Genomic DNA, 17,945 nt, shown 5'->3' with positions numbered 1-17,945 from the left:
GAGTTTCTAGAGAGAGTAGGGAGATTATCTGAGTTCTGCTTGTAACCATCTCTGTTCGAGGACTATTGCTTATCATGTAATGAAAACAGATTACACTAAAAATAAACTGTGTCAGGTGATTGATTTCTCCTCTGATGGGAAGCTTGACATGTCTGACCTGCCTGCCTGAAGAATGACACAATATTGATTTACCTGTGAAATTTTGCAGGGACACTGAGAAGATATATTAGCTAGTGCACAGGCATGTTTGGAAGATGTAAGGAGCTATTAAGAGCAAGCATTATTGCTCTACTTAAGGAGGCCACAACTGTCACCAAATAAAAAGCCCTCTAACATATACCCAGAAACTTAATTGAATTGAGCACTTACAACACAGTCGTGCATGATGACTGTTTACACCATTAAATGAGCACTGCAGGGCTTCTTAACTGAAGCTACTAATAGATATTATTAATGCTCAAACTACCACAAGAATTATTGAAGTCTTTTACTCCACGTAGAAGGTCTCATACGTTACAGCAAAACTTAAACTGTTCTGCATTTACTCAGTAGTAGCCTGGGATATATTTACTCCCAAAGTCTGTCAGAAGCCCTTTTCCTGCAGCTTGCTTTCTTAACATCTGTCTTTAGAAGTCATATAGCAATGGCCCGGTGTTCAATGGAGTTTTAACTCACAGCCAAGAGCTGAAGGGAAAATGCAGCTCTAAATTGTATTGAGCTATGCTCTGGGTATTACTGGCATGTAGTTTGATCAGGTTTTGAGTTACTGAATTGGAGAGGACCAAGGCAGAAGAATAGTGATGTATGTAGCCGTTTTATGTCTTCATCCTGCAAGGTGCTGAGCATCCTCAGTTCTCAAAGAAGTTAGTGAAAACTGAGCGTCCCCTCTGGGCTCAGGATCCCTAAATTTGTCCACCATCCACTTTTCACCAGGCTTTGTTTGGCTGCCTGATAGGCAGGGGAATAGGAATTATGGGGCTAGTTTCGCACCATCAAGGATGGCTGCTTACTGCAGGGGAGGTCTCTAGAAGGACATGGGAACACATACCAGGGTCCCCCACCAAGGTCTATCAAATGTATGCCAAGGAAATTGAGACAAATAGCTTCTGAGGGGAGAGGAACAACCTGGCGGGCAATGAGGTATAGTTTCACCCGTGAAGATTAAAACAATGAGTGTTTTGTGTAACATTGAACATCCAGTGGGACCTCCCCACACAGTGCAAGGCAGCTGGACGAACACCCTGTCTAGTGTTCCTGGGGCACTGGCATCTCTGCAGAATTTACATAGAGGTATTTTTCCACCCATTTTATTGGGATTTAGAGACGTAACAGTGGCATGATACCAATCACTAGGATTTCCATTGCTGTGGAACATAGAGTGATTGGAGTCCAGGCTAGGTGCAGAAGAAAAACCACCAGGTCAAGCCCAAATAGGAGAAAAAAGGGAGGAATGCAATGATGTTCTGCTAGAGTAACTCCACTGACTTCAAAGCACTAAAAGAGAGGCTGGCTAAAAGAGACGCTCTAAAAGAGCGCTCTAAAAAAGCACTAAAAGAGATGCTCATTCGGTGGGGAGAAGCCAGCCAGTGTGGCAGAAGCACACCAGTACAACTAACTGGCCATGACCTAGCTTGCACTAATGGGCTGCAGGATGGAGGCCAGGGTAAGGCATACCGAGGACTTCAAGGGCAAAAGAGCTATTTATTTTGGAAATGCAGCAGCAGAATAGTTTCATTACAAGTGGTGGCCGCTGCTGCCCAAGACCAGTAGATGTCAGTGTATGCTAAGGAAAGAGAAATCACCTCTGCATCTAGAGATGCCCAGTACAGCCAGGTGGAAGCCCATTGCCCTGCTCCCTGCAAGGAGCTGCTGGAAGCAGGATTCCTTACATGCAACCCCTTGGGACTGATGTGCGGGCAGGGTGTGTGACAAGTAGGAGAAGGCAGCTATTTGGTCTATGGCAAACTGCCTTTGGGACGAGAGCTATAGGCTGAGTGTTCAAAAGAATAAGAGATTTTTAAAGTTGGTGTAAAAAGAAAAAAAAAACATAAAAGAGCTTCCTAGAAATGTATTTCGGTTCACAAGCACCAGACCAAGCTCTGCTCACTTACTTATCATTTCTGTATTCCCCATTTCTATGGATCTGGTTTTCCAGAGTGAAATTAAAGGTGAAGTGTGACACTTCTTCCTCATCGAAGATCTTCACTTGGGATTCATATGCCTCTTCTTGGAGATACCGGATCATATCAGGGAACCAGACAGTAAGGCCGTAGTAACTATAGCAGGATGGGAGAAATACATTAGGGATGCAAGATCCTGGCACTGCAAATGTCACAGTGCTTTTTCAATTATCTACGTCATAACTTGTAAACCTGTTCAATTCCTAATGCAAATGCATTTTTGACCCAAATTCTTGCTCAGCTCTGACACAGGACCAAGCAAAGTGTCTCCCTACTCTAAACTCCCAGCTGCTGTCAAAAGCATGTTGATCCATTTTTGTTCACTTAAAGCAGGAAAATTCATTTAAGTTTTAGTGGCGTTGACTCTTTGGGTGGGAAATACAGCTATCCTTGCTGCCCAAGAGACCCTCAGAGTAGAAAGAAATTTGGAAACTCCCCCAGAAGGCAGGTTTCTGCAAGTGTGAGGTGAGAGTTAGACAAAATTTACCTGTAGTTTAGATTTAAGCTCACCTGAACAGTTTTTATTTAGACAAATGAACAGCTGAGAATCAGGTAGGGTTGTGGGGTTTTCTGTGAGGACAGGGCCAAATGAAAGACCTAGAGGTGAGAAAGTCGATATACTACCGACCAGTTCTCAGGTCCTGATTTGTTCAAAGCATCCTGTACTTTCATATAAGCAATCAGATTGATCAACTGTTTGTAGGAGAGCAAGGCTTAGTACACAACGACTCTTTATAATAAGACCAGAATTAATTTTGTAATAGTTTATTTGAATGTGTAAATAATTATTCAACTCTGAGGGCCCTCTAGTTTCCTGAAAAAGTTAAACAAGTACCATACCTTAAGGCCATTGTAAACCAAACCACAGCCAGCATCAGTGTGTTTGTCCTGTACTGGGCTGTTAAACAATATAGCACGTTGTCCCAGACCTACAAAGCCACAAGAAGGAATTAGCTGCAAGGAAACCCTAGCAGACACTTGACAGATTAATTTCTGAGTGCATCATATATTTAATGTTGGTAAGAAGGGCTCACTGAGGGAACATCAGATGTGTGGCTTATATTCAGTGTTTGTGCAAAATTATATTTATTAAGATAAATTACTTACAAAAAGATCACTTATTCAGCTATGTGCCAGGATACTGATCTGAACTCTCCGTAATGAGCAGAAGTGCATGACTGGGCTGGGATGATGCAGGTTATATCAGTAAATGTGGATATGAACCTGTTCTCATACCCTGTGACAATTTTGCCTTTTCAGATATATGTATGGTCTCAGGGGTGCTTTCAAACTGAGCTCCAAAGCTCACTGAAGAGCAAGAGCCCAAACACAGCTGGCACTTTATGAGGGCTATGATGAACTCAAGCAGGGATGAAGCCAAGCAGAGCAGGAGGGAGACCAAGCTCTGCTCTTCTTGACCTGCTGCAGGAAATACTGCCAGGAACCTGAGGGGACAGAACTCCTCACGCTTTTAACTTGCCACATAAATACAGTAACAGTATAGAACCTGAATTGCTATTAATTAAGAAAGACTTTCCTTTGCTTTAAGCTCATCCTCCTAGAGTAGAAGATCTAGCAAGATTTTCCAAGGTTCTGCATGGGCATAGGTAAGTGGTGTAGCATGTGTGAGAAGTTAAATTAACTGAAGAGACAATATAACATTGTTAGAAACTCAGTCTCAGCAGGAGCAAGGAGCAAACACACTTTTGAATCCACTGCGGGTGGTAAATTCACTTAGGCTTGGGAGAGAGGAAATCAATATTTATCTGCCAGGGAGAGTCAAGTGCTTGGCGCTGTGGCTCGTCTGGGAAGCTCTGCCATTAGCACAGCTGGACTACCGTGATGCATTTTGGGGCCTGGCAGTTTGCAGATGCACACATCTGCATAGAAAGTGCAATCAGATTATAGACTTTTGCAAACACAAGCAGATTCTTTCGAGTGAGAATCAGGGTTTCAAGACATGATGACCTGAAGCAATAAGGCAGTAGAGCCCAAAGCTCAAAAGCCCCTGTGGGATGTTTTTTCTTCTCTTTACCTGTTTGAAAGTGGTTGTGATTCTGACCAGCCACCGCTGGTACCAGGTCCCTGTTGAGCTCTGGATTTCAATAAATTCATCTATTTGCTTTGGAGTTTTGATATAGGAAACCTGGAAAAGAAAACATAAAATAAAATTTGTATTTTGGAATTAATCCAAATGAATTTTAATTCTGGACTGAAGTTTCCAGAATTGATCCTGGGTGTATTTTAAATTCCACTGTCTTCAGGACAATGTTTCCACCTGATATCCTTTACTATCTTTTCCTTGAACGTTATCACTAACAGTTGAGCTAATTGATTTAATTACAGCAAGATATTTTATTACAGAAAAAAGCCTGCCTCTTCCTTTCCTCCATCCCTCTGTCCTTTCTCTCTGTCTCTCCCCCTCCCTGAAATATATTAAACGCATCACATCCACTTCAGTCTTTCATTTGTTGGGTAATGTGCCTGTGCACTACCTTATTTCTCTACCCCTTAAATTCCCACTAGAATTTAGGACTCGGCAATTATGGTAAAAAGTATCTCCATGATCAGCCACTTGTATCCTCATCAAACTGTGCCCTCAGGATCTGTTTCTTCAAAGGCAACTGGCAGGAATATTTCTCATTCAGCACCTTTTAATTACCACTGGCAGAACTTGTATGACAAATCAACATGTTAGATGGGAATTTTTGCATCTGAAAATGCATCCTGTCATCAAGTGAGCCCACACCATGCAACCAATTCACTCCACCAAACCACTCTGAATTTTCAACACTGAACACCTGAACTGGACCCAAGAAAGCTTAGAAATGGGTCCCAGAAAATATTTGCTCAGTAGCTTTAAATAAAGGACATATTCAAGGAAACCACGATCTGTTTGTAAACACAAGAAGGAGGTGAAAATTTACTGAATAAATTTCTGAGTATGAATGAGCGCCTTGGCTTGACTGTGGAGTCTCCGCGTTCTTCTTGCTGGCACCATTTAAATGTCAGATCTGGGAACTGTCCCGCTACCAGCTGACTCACCATGAACTGACAACTTCTGGCCTATCAGAAAAACACAAAATCTGACAGTTTGTGCTACACAGCCACACTGATCATCCACCTGTGCCAACGGATGTCAGTAAATCTTGATTCAGCCGGTGCGCTGTACCTCAGAGTGTGATATTGAGATCCGCTTATGCTGTGGCAGCCATGACACTCTTGGACGGAGTAATGAGCACTAATGGGTGCTGTACAGCTGCTCCTTCATCCTACTCAGCTCAGACTCTCATAGTGCCCTACTTTGATTTGTTGGGGTGGTTTTTTGAGTTTCAGATCTCTTTTCCCCCTGCCATGCAGCAGGACTGGCCAGCCCAGCTCAGCGTTACAGCAAAGCCAGGTAGGGATTTAGAGAGATGGTCTCCCTCATCTTTGCTGTCAAATGGTCGGTAGCCTAAAAATAGCACGTGCTCGTTAAGTTCCTACCTGAACCTGCACACAATTGTCATGCACTGATATTAATCTTCAATTTTCTTGAAGGATCATTCCTGAGGGACCCCATTTTGTGACAACCCTTCTGAACTTGGAGCCTTGCTCTCTTTCTTGTTCAAAAAGACATGTTTTACACACAACCATATCTCCTTTTCTCCATCCTTTAAGAGCACGTGCCCTCTCATCTTTAAAAGCATAAATCAAGAGCTGTTCCCTGGCTGGATCACTGGGATTTTGCAACCGAATTATAGTAATTTGCAACTAACCCCAGCATACACCTTTTACCTGATTTTATTATTAATGAAGTCCTCTGGTGTGATCTTTTTCACAACAAGCAGCAGACTAATGAGTAATAGACACTCATTCCACTTTCTCTTAGAGAAATTAAAGATTGGGTATGAGGCAGGTGGAGTTTGGGAAGCTCGTTAGAAGGGACATGAAGTTTAATCAGAGTTTGATTAGAAGCGAGAATGGAGAAAGGAGTGACTCGGATCACCCACGTGACTAATATCTCTCTTATTCAGTTTTAGTCTCTTACAGCAGACCAATTAAGCATGTGTGTGTAATTGGAAAACCACTGGTCTATTTGCTGTAGAGTAACACTAGGAATGAAGAGCACTCACTGTAATTCACAGGATTGACTAATTCTTGAAAAAACAGATCGGCATCTAACATTAAACTCATAAAACCTATCTCAGATCCTCTTTCTGATTGCTGTGGGAGGTCATGTTGAGTCTCAAGGACGAATACACTGATGTGGTGCTGCTCCAAGGAAGGTATGTCCAACTTTTCTTTTTACATGCTGATGGCTTTGTTAAACTCACCGTAAACACCCTCTCTGGCTCACCCTTGGCCCGCATGTTGGTGTCATGAACTTGCTTGAGGATCATCCAGGCTTCATCATGTTTACCTATCTGAAAGCACCAAAGAAAAAGAAAACAAATGTCAGAGTTCCCAGCTCTGTAATATACCAAAGCATAGAGAAATCAATTCTAGAGGTCCAGTACAGTGGGGAAGCACACATACAGCACTGGCTGCATTAAATGCCAAGAGCTGAAAGCACGGTTTTTATTCACAGAGTGGAGCATCTCTGTGCTGAAGAAAGGAGTTACTCTAAAGCAGTCTGAGGTAGGAGAAGAGTCAGGAACAGAGCTTTAAACCCAGATTAAAGAAGAGGAAATGGATGAAGAGACCTGGGCTCTAATCCCATCTCTGCTAAAGACTTACAGGGTTAACGTGAGCTAGGTATTGCCACATTTCACATCTGTGAAATAGGAATAAAAAATACTTGCTTAAGATTTCTGAGGTTTATGTATTTTACTCAGTAAAATGTACTCTGTCCTTTGCTCTTCCACCAGGATTCTGTAGTTACGTGCCCAAACTCTGTGAGATGTTTTCAAAATGCCTTTGTTGGATTTTCAAAATTCCCAGCCCTTCTTTCTGTACCACATTTGGCAGTGAAACACTAACCACCATTGACTGACCCTTTAGTCTGTAGTCTTTGGGGTTTAAGCAATCTGTGGAGCTAGTGTAGACATGTAGGAGTGGTTTTGCCTCTGAGCTTGTGCTCTGCGTGTTTGATGGGACAAAGACAGGCAGACGGTAACACATTAGGGACCAGCTATCCTCTGCTAATATCAGACTGCAACATTCAGATGAATCATCTTACCTCCAGCAAAAAACGTGGGCTTTCAGGCATGAATTTCAGTGCCACCAGGGAGGCGATACAGGGCAGAGAGCAGACAAGTACAAAGACTCTCCAGCTGTGGAAGTGGTACTTGGTTCCCATACTGAACCCCCAGCCTGGAAACAGCAAGAGACAAAGAGTAAAAACACTGACCATGAATTTTGAATTTTTCTCTCCTAAAGCAGCTCTGAACTTTACAGCTCTGTATAACACAGCGGCAGGTTGAAAGTTTGCTATTTTTAGTAACGACAGCTCTTAGAGGCTCAATAGCATGCTCAGTAGATAACAGCAAGTGAGTTCATGTTCATTACAGAAAATGGAGCATACTTTCTCAGGCTCTGCCTTTTAAAAACCTTCTTTTATCTTTGAGTTTAGAAATCAAGTGATAAGAATAGCTCCATGCAGCTGTAGGCAAGTAAGGCTGGGAAAGGGTAGAGGGATGAGGGCTATAATTCATTGCTGCTCAGTGATGTTACAAAAAGTTTACAAAGGTTAAATTGTCTCTGACCCGAGAGGTACATTAGACATGGCTCCTTGCCATCTCATACCACACATATGTATTTCACCTCTTATGGAAGTGACCTAGGAAAGCAAGTTTATTTTTTTCCAGACCTACAAAATCTGAGCTGGGATTCAAGCTTAGAAGAATCAAGATCCTAATCATACATTTGAGATTCCCCCTCTCCTGCTTTTTTCCTGATGCCTGACCAGGTCAGGTATTCCCCTGCTAAAGACTAGAAAGCACAGCATCATTCCTACATTGTTCCATTTACTTTCCCTAGGCTCAAATCTCAGAAGGAATGTTTAATTTGATTTTTTTCAATAAACATTTTTATTCACATAATAAAGAAATCATCAAGCAATGGCTTTTGCAGAGGTCTCATCCGAGTAAGTGATGGTGTTGTACTCATTTCCTGAAGTTTTAAACTAGTAGGGGAACATGGGAAATCAAAAAGAGAAACTATAAAAGCACAACATCAAAAAGTAATCTGAAAAATAAATGTAGTCTAAATACATAAGGGCTTTTTAAAGCAAATGTAGTTGCAGATAATAGAATTATTTCAACCTGACACCACTATGCAGTAGGTTTGCCTATTTGTTCCAGCACTCTCTGTCATATCAATCAAATCATGAACATTTCTTTATATTGAGTGAACTTTAAACATGGTAAAAATTAATTGATAGATAGGTAAATGTTAGTGGTTTTCTTCATAGTCTTCGTGGCCTGTCCTACTTTCCTCAAACAGGATTTTGCAAGCAGATGGTGTCACTGAATACTGAGGGAATTAATCTTCTCCAGTAGATATTTGCTTCTGATGTTTTCTTAAGATATACACATGAGTTATGAGGAATACCATGTGACATGCAGATTTTTGCTCCTCAGAGCATGAATATGCTTCACAGTCCACCCACCCACTCTTTCTCTCCCACTTCCAGCTCTGGGCAGGGAACCCATTTCACTCCGTAGCTCAATTAGGTGAAATCAGATGTGATTCTGGCCCATCGCACTTTGGGGAGACACACTGCCAGATACACAGCCCCGAGACAGCTGACACTTGGCTAAGGAGAAGAGCATTTGCTGTCCTCACTGCTATCAGTCATAGCACTCTGTAATTCCCTGATTAAAGTTACTTATTTTTGATAACTGGATCAATTTTTGCAATATAACCTCAGTCCAGTTTTTCCTGAACACATGGACATTTAGATTAAGAGTGGAGGCTCTGGCAGAATAATTGAAGGGGTGTATTTGAAGCTTTTGATGCAAAGCAGCCCTCATCAGTCCTATTTACAGCCTTAGTATCAGTCAATAAAGCATGCAGTCAATTAATCAGACCTTCTGTGTGCACTTCAGGTATCTACTCATTTCAGTGTTGTTTATGTTGGGATGTGTAAGGACTGATTAATGTTACCTGTGGGGGCTTTTGGGGTAGTGTAGAGATGCAGGAATGTAGTGTTATCAAAAGTCAATAGCACAAAACAGTTACCGTAATGCGGGATGATGCTCCAAGCCATTGCTGAAGCAAAAATGCCCCCGATCATCCAGAACATGCAAAGCCAGCTCAGGTGTTCCCCCCTCTTCTCACGAGATAGGAATTCAGAGAAATATGCAAACACGATGGGGAGGGATCCCCCAATACTGAGGAGAAAAAACAGCACATAGGAAGAATAAGAGTCGTCTTCAATGTCTTTGCAGTTAGCATTGCACATATAAGGAGGGAAGGCCACACTCACAGACGCACTGCACAAAAGTGAGCCTTGAAGGAAAAATGCAAACCTCTCTTTGGCTGGACTGGTCTTAGACATCAAAGATAAACAAGATCCTTCTCATGCTCTGAAAGCTGAATTTCCCGTATAGTTTATATAAAGCCAGTGTAATGCCCCGCTCTTCATCTAGATATCTTCTCTGTTGTTATTTTGTGATCACTCATTTTGGGGAGGCAAAATCCAGGCAGGCCACGGGACCTGCAGAGGGTCTCATTGGAGGCCCTGGCAGTAAGGATTGTAAAATAAGGTGGGCATTTATCAGTCCCACTCACTTTTCTGCATAACTTGGGTAGTATCAGAAGAATGTCAATGACCAAACTTTCTTAGCACTAACACTTTAAGGATTGAGAGTGAGGTAATGAAACCACACGTGCTAAACAGCAGTGCCATCCTGGCTGGGTACCAGAGATGCACCTCTGGAGCATCCTTCCTTTTCTCACGCCCACACCCAAACTGCCAAGCTGTGACAGAACTCCTCCAGGACATGGGACAGATTCCCCTGTTACCAACCCGAGGCCTGAGATAAGGCGACAGAAGAGGAAAAATCCATATCCCTGGACGAAGGAGGAGAGGAATGCAAAGGCAGCATTGATTGCAAGTGATATGATGAGGCATTTCCTTCTTCCCAGTTTATCAGCAAGGCCACCCAGCATGACAGCCCCCACCATCATTCCTAAGTAGACTATCAAGCCTAGAATAGAGACAGAGAGACAGTGAGTTTGGTAACTGGGTAGAAACAGTATGCAATATAGAAGCATATGTTAAAGCGCCCATATGGCAGCTGATGTCGACATGGTATACTATACAATAGACATACCCCCATCCCCCCAAATTAGCTATCTCAGGTGCCACAAACTCTATCCATTGGTGAAACCTAATTTCCCCATCTTCTGCCCATGAGCTTGCATCGCTCTGCACCGCAAGGCTTCATGCAATACAGTCATACCCTCATTTGACCAGACCCACATTTTTCTTTCCCAACCTCACTGCTCACATATCCCCTGCACGTAAGCGATGGCCGGGCATAAGCAGCTTAGGATACACGTGTCCCAGCTATGTGCCACCAACGATACAACAGAAGTCTGATGTCTTAACTCCGCTAACCCTCCTCAGTGCAATGGGACTGAGAATGTGTAGGGAGGAGGCTCTTTCTGGCTGCTGTTTATGCTTAGAAAGCTGTGAGAGCAGAGAGACTGCTAAACCACAGCTAGATCTCTTTACAGGTTACCTGTCTTACCTATGCTCCCTTTGCAGTATAACATCTCTTTCACTCTCTGCTTTTCCTAGCTTTATCTGAAAGAATCAGTCTGTCACCAAGACTCACCTTGTGTGGCACAGCTACTTCCTTTGTTACTGAGCCAAGATCTGTCATCTATCTAAAAGATAACGTACAGAAAAGAGTGCAGTCTTGATCTGAAAATTTCAGGAGAAGGGAGAACCTACTGCTTGCCTTCACAGTTTGCTCTAGAGAGTTATCAGCCTGACATTGTTAAGAAAAATGGGTTCTTTTTAACTTGACTTCATTAGATCTTCTACCATGGGATCCTCAAAAGATGGTTTCAGTGACTAGATTTAGTGCTAGGCTAAATAGGAGAGAATGCTTTTCTTCTCCAAATAGACTCCCTGTACCCAGCTCACCATGTGCTTGCAACTCTGGCCTAGAAAACACAGCAGTTGTCCTTGGCTCTTCTACTGACACTGCCACCAGAAGGGCCACCTATTATAATGCCTTTTCCTTTATCTGGGTACCAGTGTCAATAGTACTAACCACAGGTCCAGGATTTTTTTTTTTTCACCTATTTTATCTACTTTCCAGATGTAGAGACTTCAGTGAGCAAGAATAATCCCAGGAGTAACCACAAGCTATGGTCATTTTGTTGGCAAAATTCCTGTTGAGGCCTGAAAGAGTTATGATATGAAAGGACAGCAGGATCAGATATTAAGCATTTAAAATGTAATGGCAGTCAGTGCTGGTGGGTTGGAAAAGTTGATCAGCTAGAGTGAAATGATTTGCACTGCTATTAAGGAATAACATCTGGAAATTGATCAGCCCAGCAGCTGGCAGCACATGGACCAGGTCTTTGAAGGCTATATTGGCCTCTGGGCTTCAGATTTTTGTTTTAGGCTTGTCTGTGAACAAACCTCTGTTCGTTCTTTTGAGCCAGGAAAGACATAACAAAGGAAGGGATCAGGCAGGAGCACGTGTCCAAGGCATCTCTGAAAAAAACCCAGATGAGACAAGACCACAAGAAGTCAGACTATCAGCAGGTGGATCTATACCACCAAAGTTATTCTGAGTTTTGCAGTGCAAAAGACAAATCCCTTCGTACTTTGTCTGCTTGCTGTGTGTGGCTGTGGCTGCCTCTGCCTTAGCACTGCAGGACCAAAACACTTGGTGACCAAGTGACTTCACAGCATGCTCTGATGTCTCTGATGTCTCTGCCAGATGCTGCCATGGAAGGGTTTGGGGCAGCACATCCAAGCACACTGTTACTGCATTGGTGGCTCCCTGGCCACTAAGCTGCATATGTCTCAGAGCTGCCTACTGCAAGCTAGTGGTCCACAGAGTAGGAGCAGTGCCATCACCACTACATTTCAGAAGAAAGTGGTGGCAACCACTGTGTTTCCTGGGGAGCGGAGAGGTGCAAGAGGCTGTTCCCAGAAAACCTCCTGTATCACCTCGGACACCATAGGCAGGATGGTAGTCTGTGCCTATAGGCTGCACAGTCCTGCTGTGGAGATCCTGATGGGGCCTGATCATGGCTGGATATGATCCAGAGGAGCTGATCTATGTCAGGAAGGAGGAATATCTGCTTGCCAAAAAGCAGAACTTGCAGGGCAGGGGGTTCTTGAAGGAAAAAATGATGCTTGGAAATGCTTGGAGACTGTGGGCATGTCAGGTTCAAGACCCAGCTGAGCAGGGGTTGAAGGAAACACCATAACTCAAGGGAAGTAGCAGTGTTCCCTGCACCCCTGGGCCTCCGTGAAGGCAACGTATGCTGAGCAAGTAAATACACTGCCTTAACAGGAAACATTCCTATTCACTGACTGAAGAAATGCAGCTAAAAGAAACATTTTTCAGGCATGGTTGAAGAACACCCTTTTGGAGGGTCAATCCTTATCTTGAACCAAGTGTTGATGTCTCTTGAGAGACAACATCTTCCCCAGGACCTGTTCTGTCAAACACATCACTTGGGAAACAAGGTGACAATAAATTATTTTTGCAATTCGTTAATATTTAAGCAAGACGAACAGTTTGATGGCTGAAGGCTGTTCTATGCCATTCTGCAAAGCTGGCTAAGGACTAATGCAGAGTTATTTGGCAGCTGATTCTGTCTTTCTTTTGACTGCAAACCTGCACTTGATTTGAAATGCATTACTGAATTAAAAGCTATGCAGCGGAGAGCCACTGCAGCATTGGAAGGGTGCTTGTCTCATTTCGATCAGAAATGGAAAATTTTGGACTTCTGAAGTCTCCCCCATTCCCTAGCAGGGCAGTGGGGTCACTTCTCCCTGTGACCAGTTCTGCTTTCTTTTCTGTCCACACTATATCTAATGGGCAATCAGGATTTTGTGTGTCAAAGGCAAAAACTCTCTTCTTGCCTCAGAAACATGCCAGCACAGTTGTACCTCCACCATAAGCATGTGGCTCTGTGCCTTCAATACCCACACTCCCTGCCCTACCGCCTGCACCCGAGCTGTCCTGGTGAGGTGCTTGAAGGTGCATAAAGGTTTCAGATACTGATCTGCAGCAGTCACAGAAGATACGTATGCAGCTGGGAATCTGGGCTCTCTATTAACTTTGGTCTCCAGCTTGTTTGCTGAAGTGCAAATTACAAGAGAGAGCTGAGGCAAAGAAACAGTTCAGTCCAAAATCTTTCTGAAGGAAGAATCTTAATGCAGAAGCTTAATGTTTTTACCCTGGCTCTGGTTGCAGACAGCAAAGGAAGCGATGATGTACCCTATATCTACTTACTGGTGCATCACAGCCCACCCATCTGAGAGTGAGCCCTGCCAGCACCGTGCGAGTGGCTCACAGCACAGCTCAGCCCACACCACCAGACCCCAATGAGGAAGAAAAAATTATCTGCCAGAGTTCTTTTTTTTTTCCCCTGGAGAAAATCCCTGGACGGCAGATGTTCATCCAAATCCTCTTAATAACAGAAAATATCCCAGGTCAGGAGGAGGCGGAGGAGGTTGTTACTGCCTCTTCTAGCCGGTGATTTATTGCAGCTGAGTACCCTGGTTGGTGGCAGGACAGCCAGCTTTCTGGTCAGGGCTTAGCATGGGATGTGTCAGTGTCTGAAACCAGGCATGAAGAAGTGGATTGGAGTTTCTTTTGTAGGCAAACCCCTGCAGATTCTGACTGAGGAGCCAAAACTTGTGATGGAAGGGAAGATTATATCTCTGCAAAGCAGCATCCATCAAACAATGAGCAACACAGCAGAGCTGTTAATGTCACAAACTCACTTAGAGGATGTGGCTTTAATTGGTTATAGTATGTGATAAACCAGTGGAGGCATTGTCCATTAGACATTTAAAACAATGACAATCTGTAGTAAAGCAAACATCAAGGATGACCAGAGACTGTCCGCTGGGCCAGTTTCTGAAAGGAAGGATCCCGGTTATAGAAATGTTTACTTCAGGGATGAAAGAAAATCAGTAGGACACTATTATGATGGTCTCTTTTGGGAAGACTGGATGTTCTGGCCAATATCATTAAAACTTTTCGGGCAGGTGCTATAAAACACTCCGTCAGCTGACAAATCTTGGGACCCAAGGTGCAGAACAACATCAGGCTTTGCAAATTGTTGTGTCCTGGATCAACAATAAGGTGGCAGAGACCCAAGGAGAATAGTCATTCAAAGTCTCCATGCAAGAGAGAAAGTCTTCTGGAGAACAGTGATGGCTGTTACCTTTGAAAGATCCAGCTCATATCAAGGAAACTAAAATTTTAAGGAGAATTAGACCAAGAAAAGTGATCACTGAAAAGGTGTTTCTTTTGCCGCGTTACTTCTGTCCACCAAATATTTTAGGAAAAAACATTACAACGGTCTGTATCAGAAACTGGACTTCAAACCTCAGCTTTAAACCACACAGACCTAGACTGAGCTAGGAGGGCTCAGCTTCCCAATTAACATATGCAGAGGTTAGGTGAAATGTTAAGGGCAACTCTGAATAAGCCATTATTTGCAGACTATTCCACGAGTAATGAGTATAACAAATGCCTGTGGGAAAGTCTGCAATAGCCTCCCATGAAATCTGTGGAAAACCAAAGAGCAGAAATTCTAAGAATAAATTTGAGGTTATGTCTCATCCAATGTTGAAGCTATAAGGAAACTGTGTGACCACTGACTGGGCTTATTCCCACTAGAAAAGAGGTAACATAACAGCATTTTCACACGAAGAAATTTATTAGCCATTATTGAAGTTGTGTGCTCCATGTTAGACAGGAATTGTGACCTTAAAAGCTGAACTAGGAAAAAAGATAGGCGGATACAGTATGTGGCTATGTGTGTGTTAAACTGTCTTTTTACTATTTCAATGTATTAAGAAGCAAGGGTTTCAGAAAGAAAACAAAAAATTAAAGGTTTACCTAAATCTCCATCACAAGCATGAATTTCTTTTATTGACTAAAGTTCTTAAAAATGAGGCACATCTGAAAATAATCCCTCTCAAGTCAGCAAAAGGACTCTGGGAATAAATGGAAAGTTTGAGCAGAAAGAACCCAGCTGAATGGGAAGAATTAGTCCCAGAGTCCTTGGGGCTGTCAGGAAGGTGAGGAGGCTGCCTGGGTCTGGGTGCAGGGCTGTCTCACCTCTGCTAACAGGTCTGCATGTAGCCAGTGACCACAGGAGTGTGGAAGCTCCTACTTGCTTTCAAAGCCCAGGCCACTACCAGTACAACCCCATAGTAAAAGGGAAGGCTTCTGAAGGTGAAAAGCATTTGGAAAACAGAAAATGATTAAGACCTTATATATCTTGCAATTCAAACTGTAATAGTTCTCTGTCGCAGAACAGGGCACAGTCTCAGCAGAGGAAGCAGAGGATGAACTAAGGGATAAGTGGCCTTTCTCCCTTTCTTTCTGAAATTTCTTATCTGCTTTACCTTGTAGCTTTATTAGCACTTTCCTCATGAATCTCCTTGACCTTGTAAATGGAAACCAAATGAAAGGGTAGTCTTGTTGCTCTTGCCTTGTTGATTAAGTACCAGTAGAGAGACTTCATCTACAGCTAACGGCTCTGCCACCGAGAAACGGATCACCCGTGTGAAAGGTGGCTTTCCATTTTCAGAGATCTGGGGGTGAATATCAATTGAATCTGGCTGCTGAGAACAAGGGGATTCTGCACATTAAAGCCAAAGGTGGATGCATGAATTCACGAGCGCTTTGACGCAGCACTGGCAAGGCAGCGCACACCGAACACTTCAGCGAGCTCTGCCAGCACGGTGTGGGTGGCTGTTTACACTCAGCCAGCTTCACAGTCCCCCCACGGGACTTGTCCATCACTACAATATTCATGGGACCATCTGGTTCCCCCCACCCAACCCCTCTGCTAAAGCAAAGTTTTCAGCAGAGGAAGCCAAACAAATCTTTTGCTGTTAAAAGAAAACCTGTTCGTGCTGGCTCTCGTCAGATGAAATTCCCTCGGTGTTTATAAATGGGGATGCAGCCATCCTTATATCAGACCTGCACAAGATGTGGGGTGTTCCCAAATTTAAAAAGCCCCTTTTATCCCCTAGCACGTCCCTACTGCTTGGGGTGATGATGGTCCTTGGGCTGCAGGAGCGGTTCTGCTCAAGAGGAAAGCTGCAGCCAGGAGTTTGTGCCTTATGCTTGGGACGTGGGTACAGGCAGGCCTCACCAGGGTTTAGCCAGCTGCCGTGTTGTGAGTCCGTGGCCGTGGAGGTGCAAAACAGGCAGCTGTGGGCAGAGCAAGGGAGCCATGGCTGGGCTTATCTGCGCTTATCCAGAAAAAAAAGAAGTGGAGAAAAGCCACAGAGCTCTGCCGAGGGGATTAGGATTTACTGTCATCTCAAGTGAATTCAGGTCAATGAGAAGCTGAGGCCAGACTTTGTCTCGGCTGATAATAAAACATTCTCTTCACACAACTAAAAGCAGGGATATTGTTACACATCCTATTTAACCTGACTCACACAGCCAAGCCTGAATTGCTACATAACCGCATAATTACCAATAGGATCTTTTTTCTGTATTTTTATCTAACATTGTGAGGCTAAGAGTCTGTAAGATGATATCCTCCTTAATATAGTATTAGATCATTAAAAGAAAGAGTGAGCTGTGTGCCTGAAAGATAGGTTTTATCCTCAGCATTGGTGTGGCTGTTTTGCAGTTATGGGCATAACCCTTAAAAATTTTCTTGTCTCAGTTTACTGAACTGTGAAATGACGATAACCCAACTGCAGCTCTGGGGATCTGGGAAGTCCGATGCTGTAACTCTGCCTTGCATTTTTTATATGGAGGGTGTGAAAAAAATTAAAACATTACTATGGCACCATCTTTTATCCTTGCTGGGTATTTACTGCTCTACACTTGCAAATATAATATTTAGTCTCTGAGAGGTGATTAAAAGCACTTGAAGATATAAATTTATATGATATTTCTCCAAATAATGATAATATGTACCTTTCAGCAAGTAAGTAAATACAAATTTTATGACTCTTCATATGATTATCCTTAGCAAATAAAAAAAAATCTGTTTCTCACAGGATGTATTATGACTACTTCTGGTGTAAGCTCGGCGAAACATATTTATCAAATGAATACATACCAATAATGTTGTTACAAGTTACTGAACTTATTCTTAAGAACTAGTGTTAAAAACTGATGAAATTAAACTGCTAAAATGCATAATACAGTTGTTTTTTTTTTTTGTAACACCCCTGCAATCACCTTCAAAATAGCATTTCGCATAACACAAAGATTCCGAATACGTATTTTGTCCCACTAGGGATATTTAGGGCTAAAATAGCTGTTAATTTGCATCTGATGGTAAGATATTTATTTTCAGCAGAAAATGTAAACGTTTTCTAAGATGTGTCATATTCATTTCACACATTTCATGAAACACTGTGGGCATCTGTTTATTTGTAATTTTTGCATAATTTGGCCATAATTTGCTTGATATTTTTCCTTGTTACTTTCCGAGGGAGGAAAAATATACAATATACAGAGTATTTCATGTCCTTTTACCAGGAGCTGAACTTCACTAAATTGGTCTTTAGGGGGCATCTACTTTAGCTCTCTTATTTGTCCCTTCCTATTTCTGCAAGAATTTGATTACTTAACTGATTTATTTCTC

The 17,945-nt window shown here is 42.8% G+C and overlaps 1 protein-coding gene across 7 annotated transcripts in view; it reads right to left on the bottom strand.

Moving 5' to 3' along the window:
* Positions 1-17,945, bottom strand: part of SV2B (synaptic vesicle glycoprotein 2B) — a 66,880-nt gene that overhangs the window by 10,382 nt on the left and 38,553 nt on the right. For 3 of the 7 annotated variants that reach the window (XM_075100611.1, XM_075100612.1, XM_075100610.1), the window contains 7 exons: positions 10,135-10,315; positions 9,345-9,496; positions 7,342-7,475; positions 6,497-6,586; positions 4,216-4,326; positions 3,021-3,109; positions 2,112-2,276 (listed from right to left, as the gene is read on the bottom strand). In XM_075100611.1, the coding sequence (XP_074956712.1) occupies positions 2,112-2,276; positions 3,021-3,109; positions 4,216-4,326; positions 6,497-6,586; positions 7,342-7,475; positions 9,345-9,496; positions 10,135-10,315 (922 nt within the window). Of the gene's footprint in view, positions 1-2,111; positions 2,277-3,020; positions 3,110-4,215; positions 4,327-6,496; positions 6,587-6,899; positions 7,110-7,341; positions 7,476-9,344; positions 9,497-10,134; positions 10,316-17,945 lie in introns of those variants that run through there. The other 4 variants (XM_075100616.1, XM_075100615.1, XM_075100614.1 and 1 more) reach the window with 4 other exon arrangements.

The sequence above is a fragment of the Phalacrocorax aristotelis genome, chromosome 7, assembly GCF_949628215.1.
Source record: "Phalacrocorax aristotelis chromosome 7, bGulAri2.1, whole genome shotgun sequence".
Classification (NCBI taxonomy): domain Eukaryota; kingdom Metazoa; phylum Chordata; class Aves; order Suliformes; family Phalacrocoracidae; genus Phalacrocorax; species Phalacrocorax aristotelis.
Note: the sequence above shows the minus strand (reverse complement) of the source record. Positions and strands in the feature narration are given on the sequence as shown.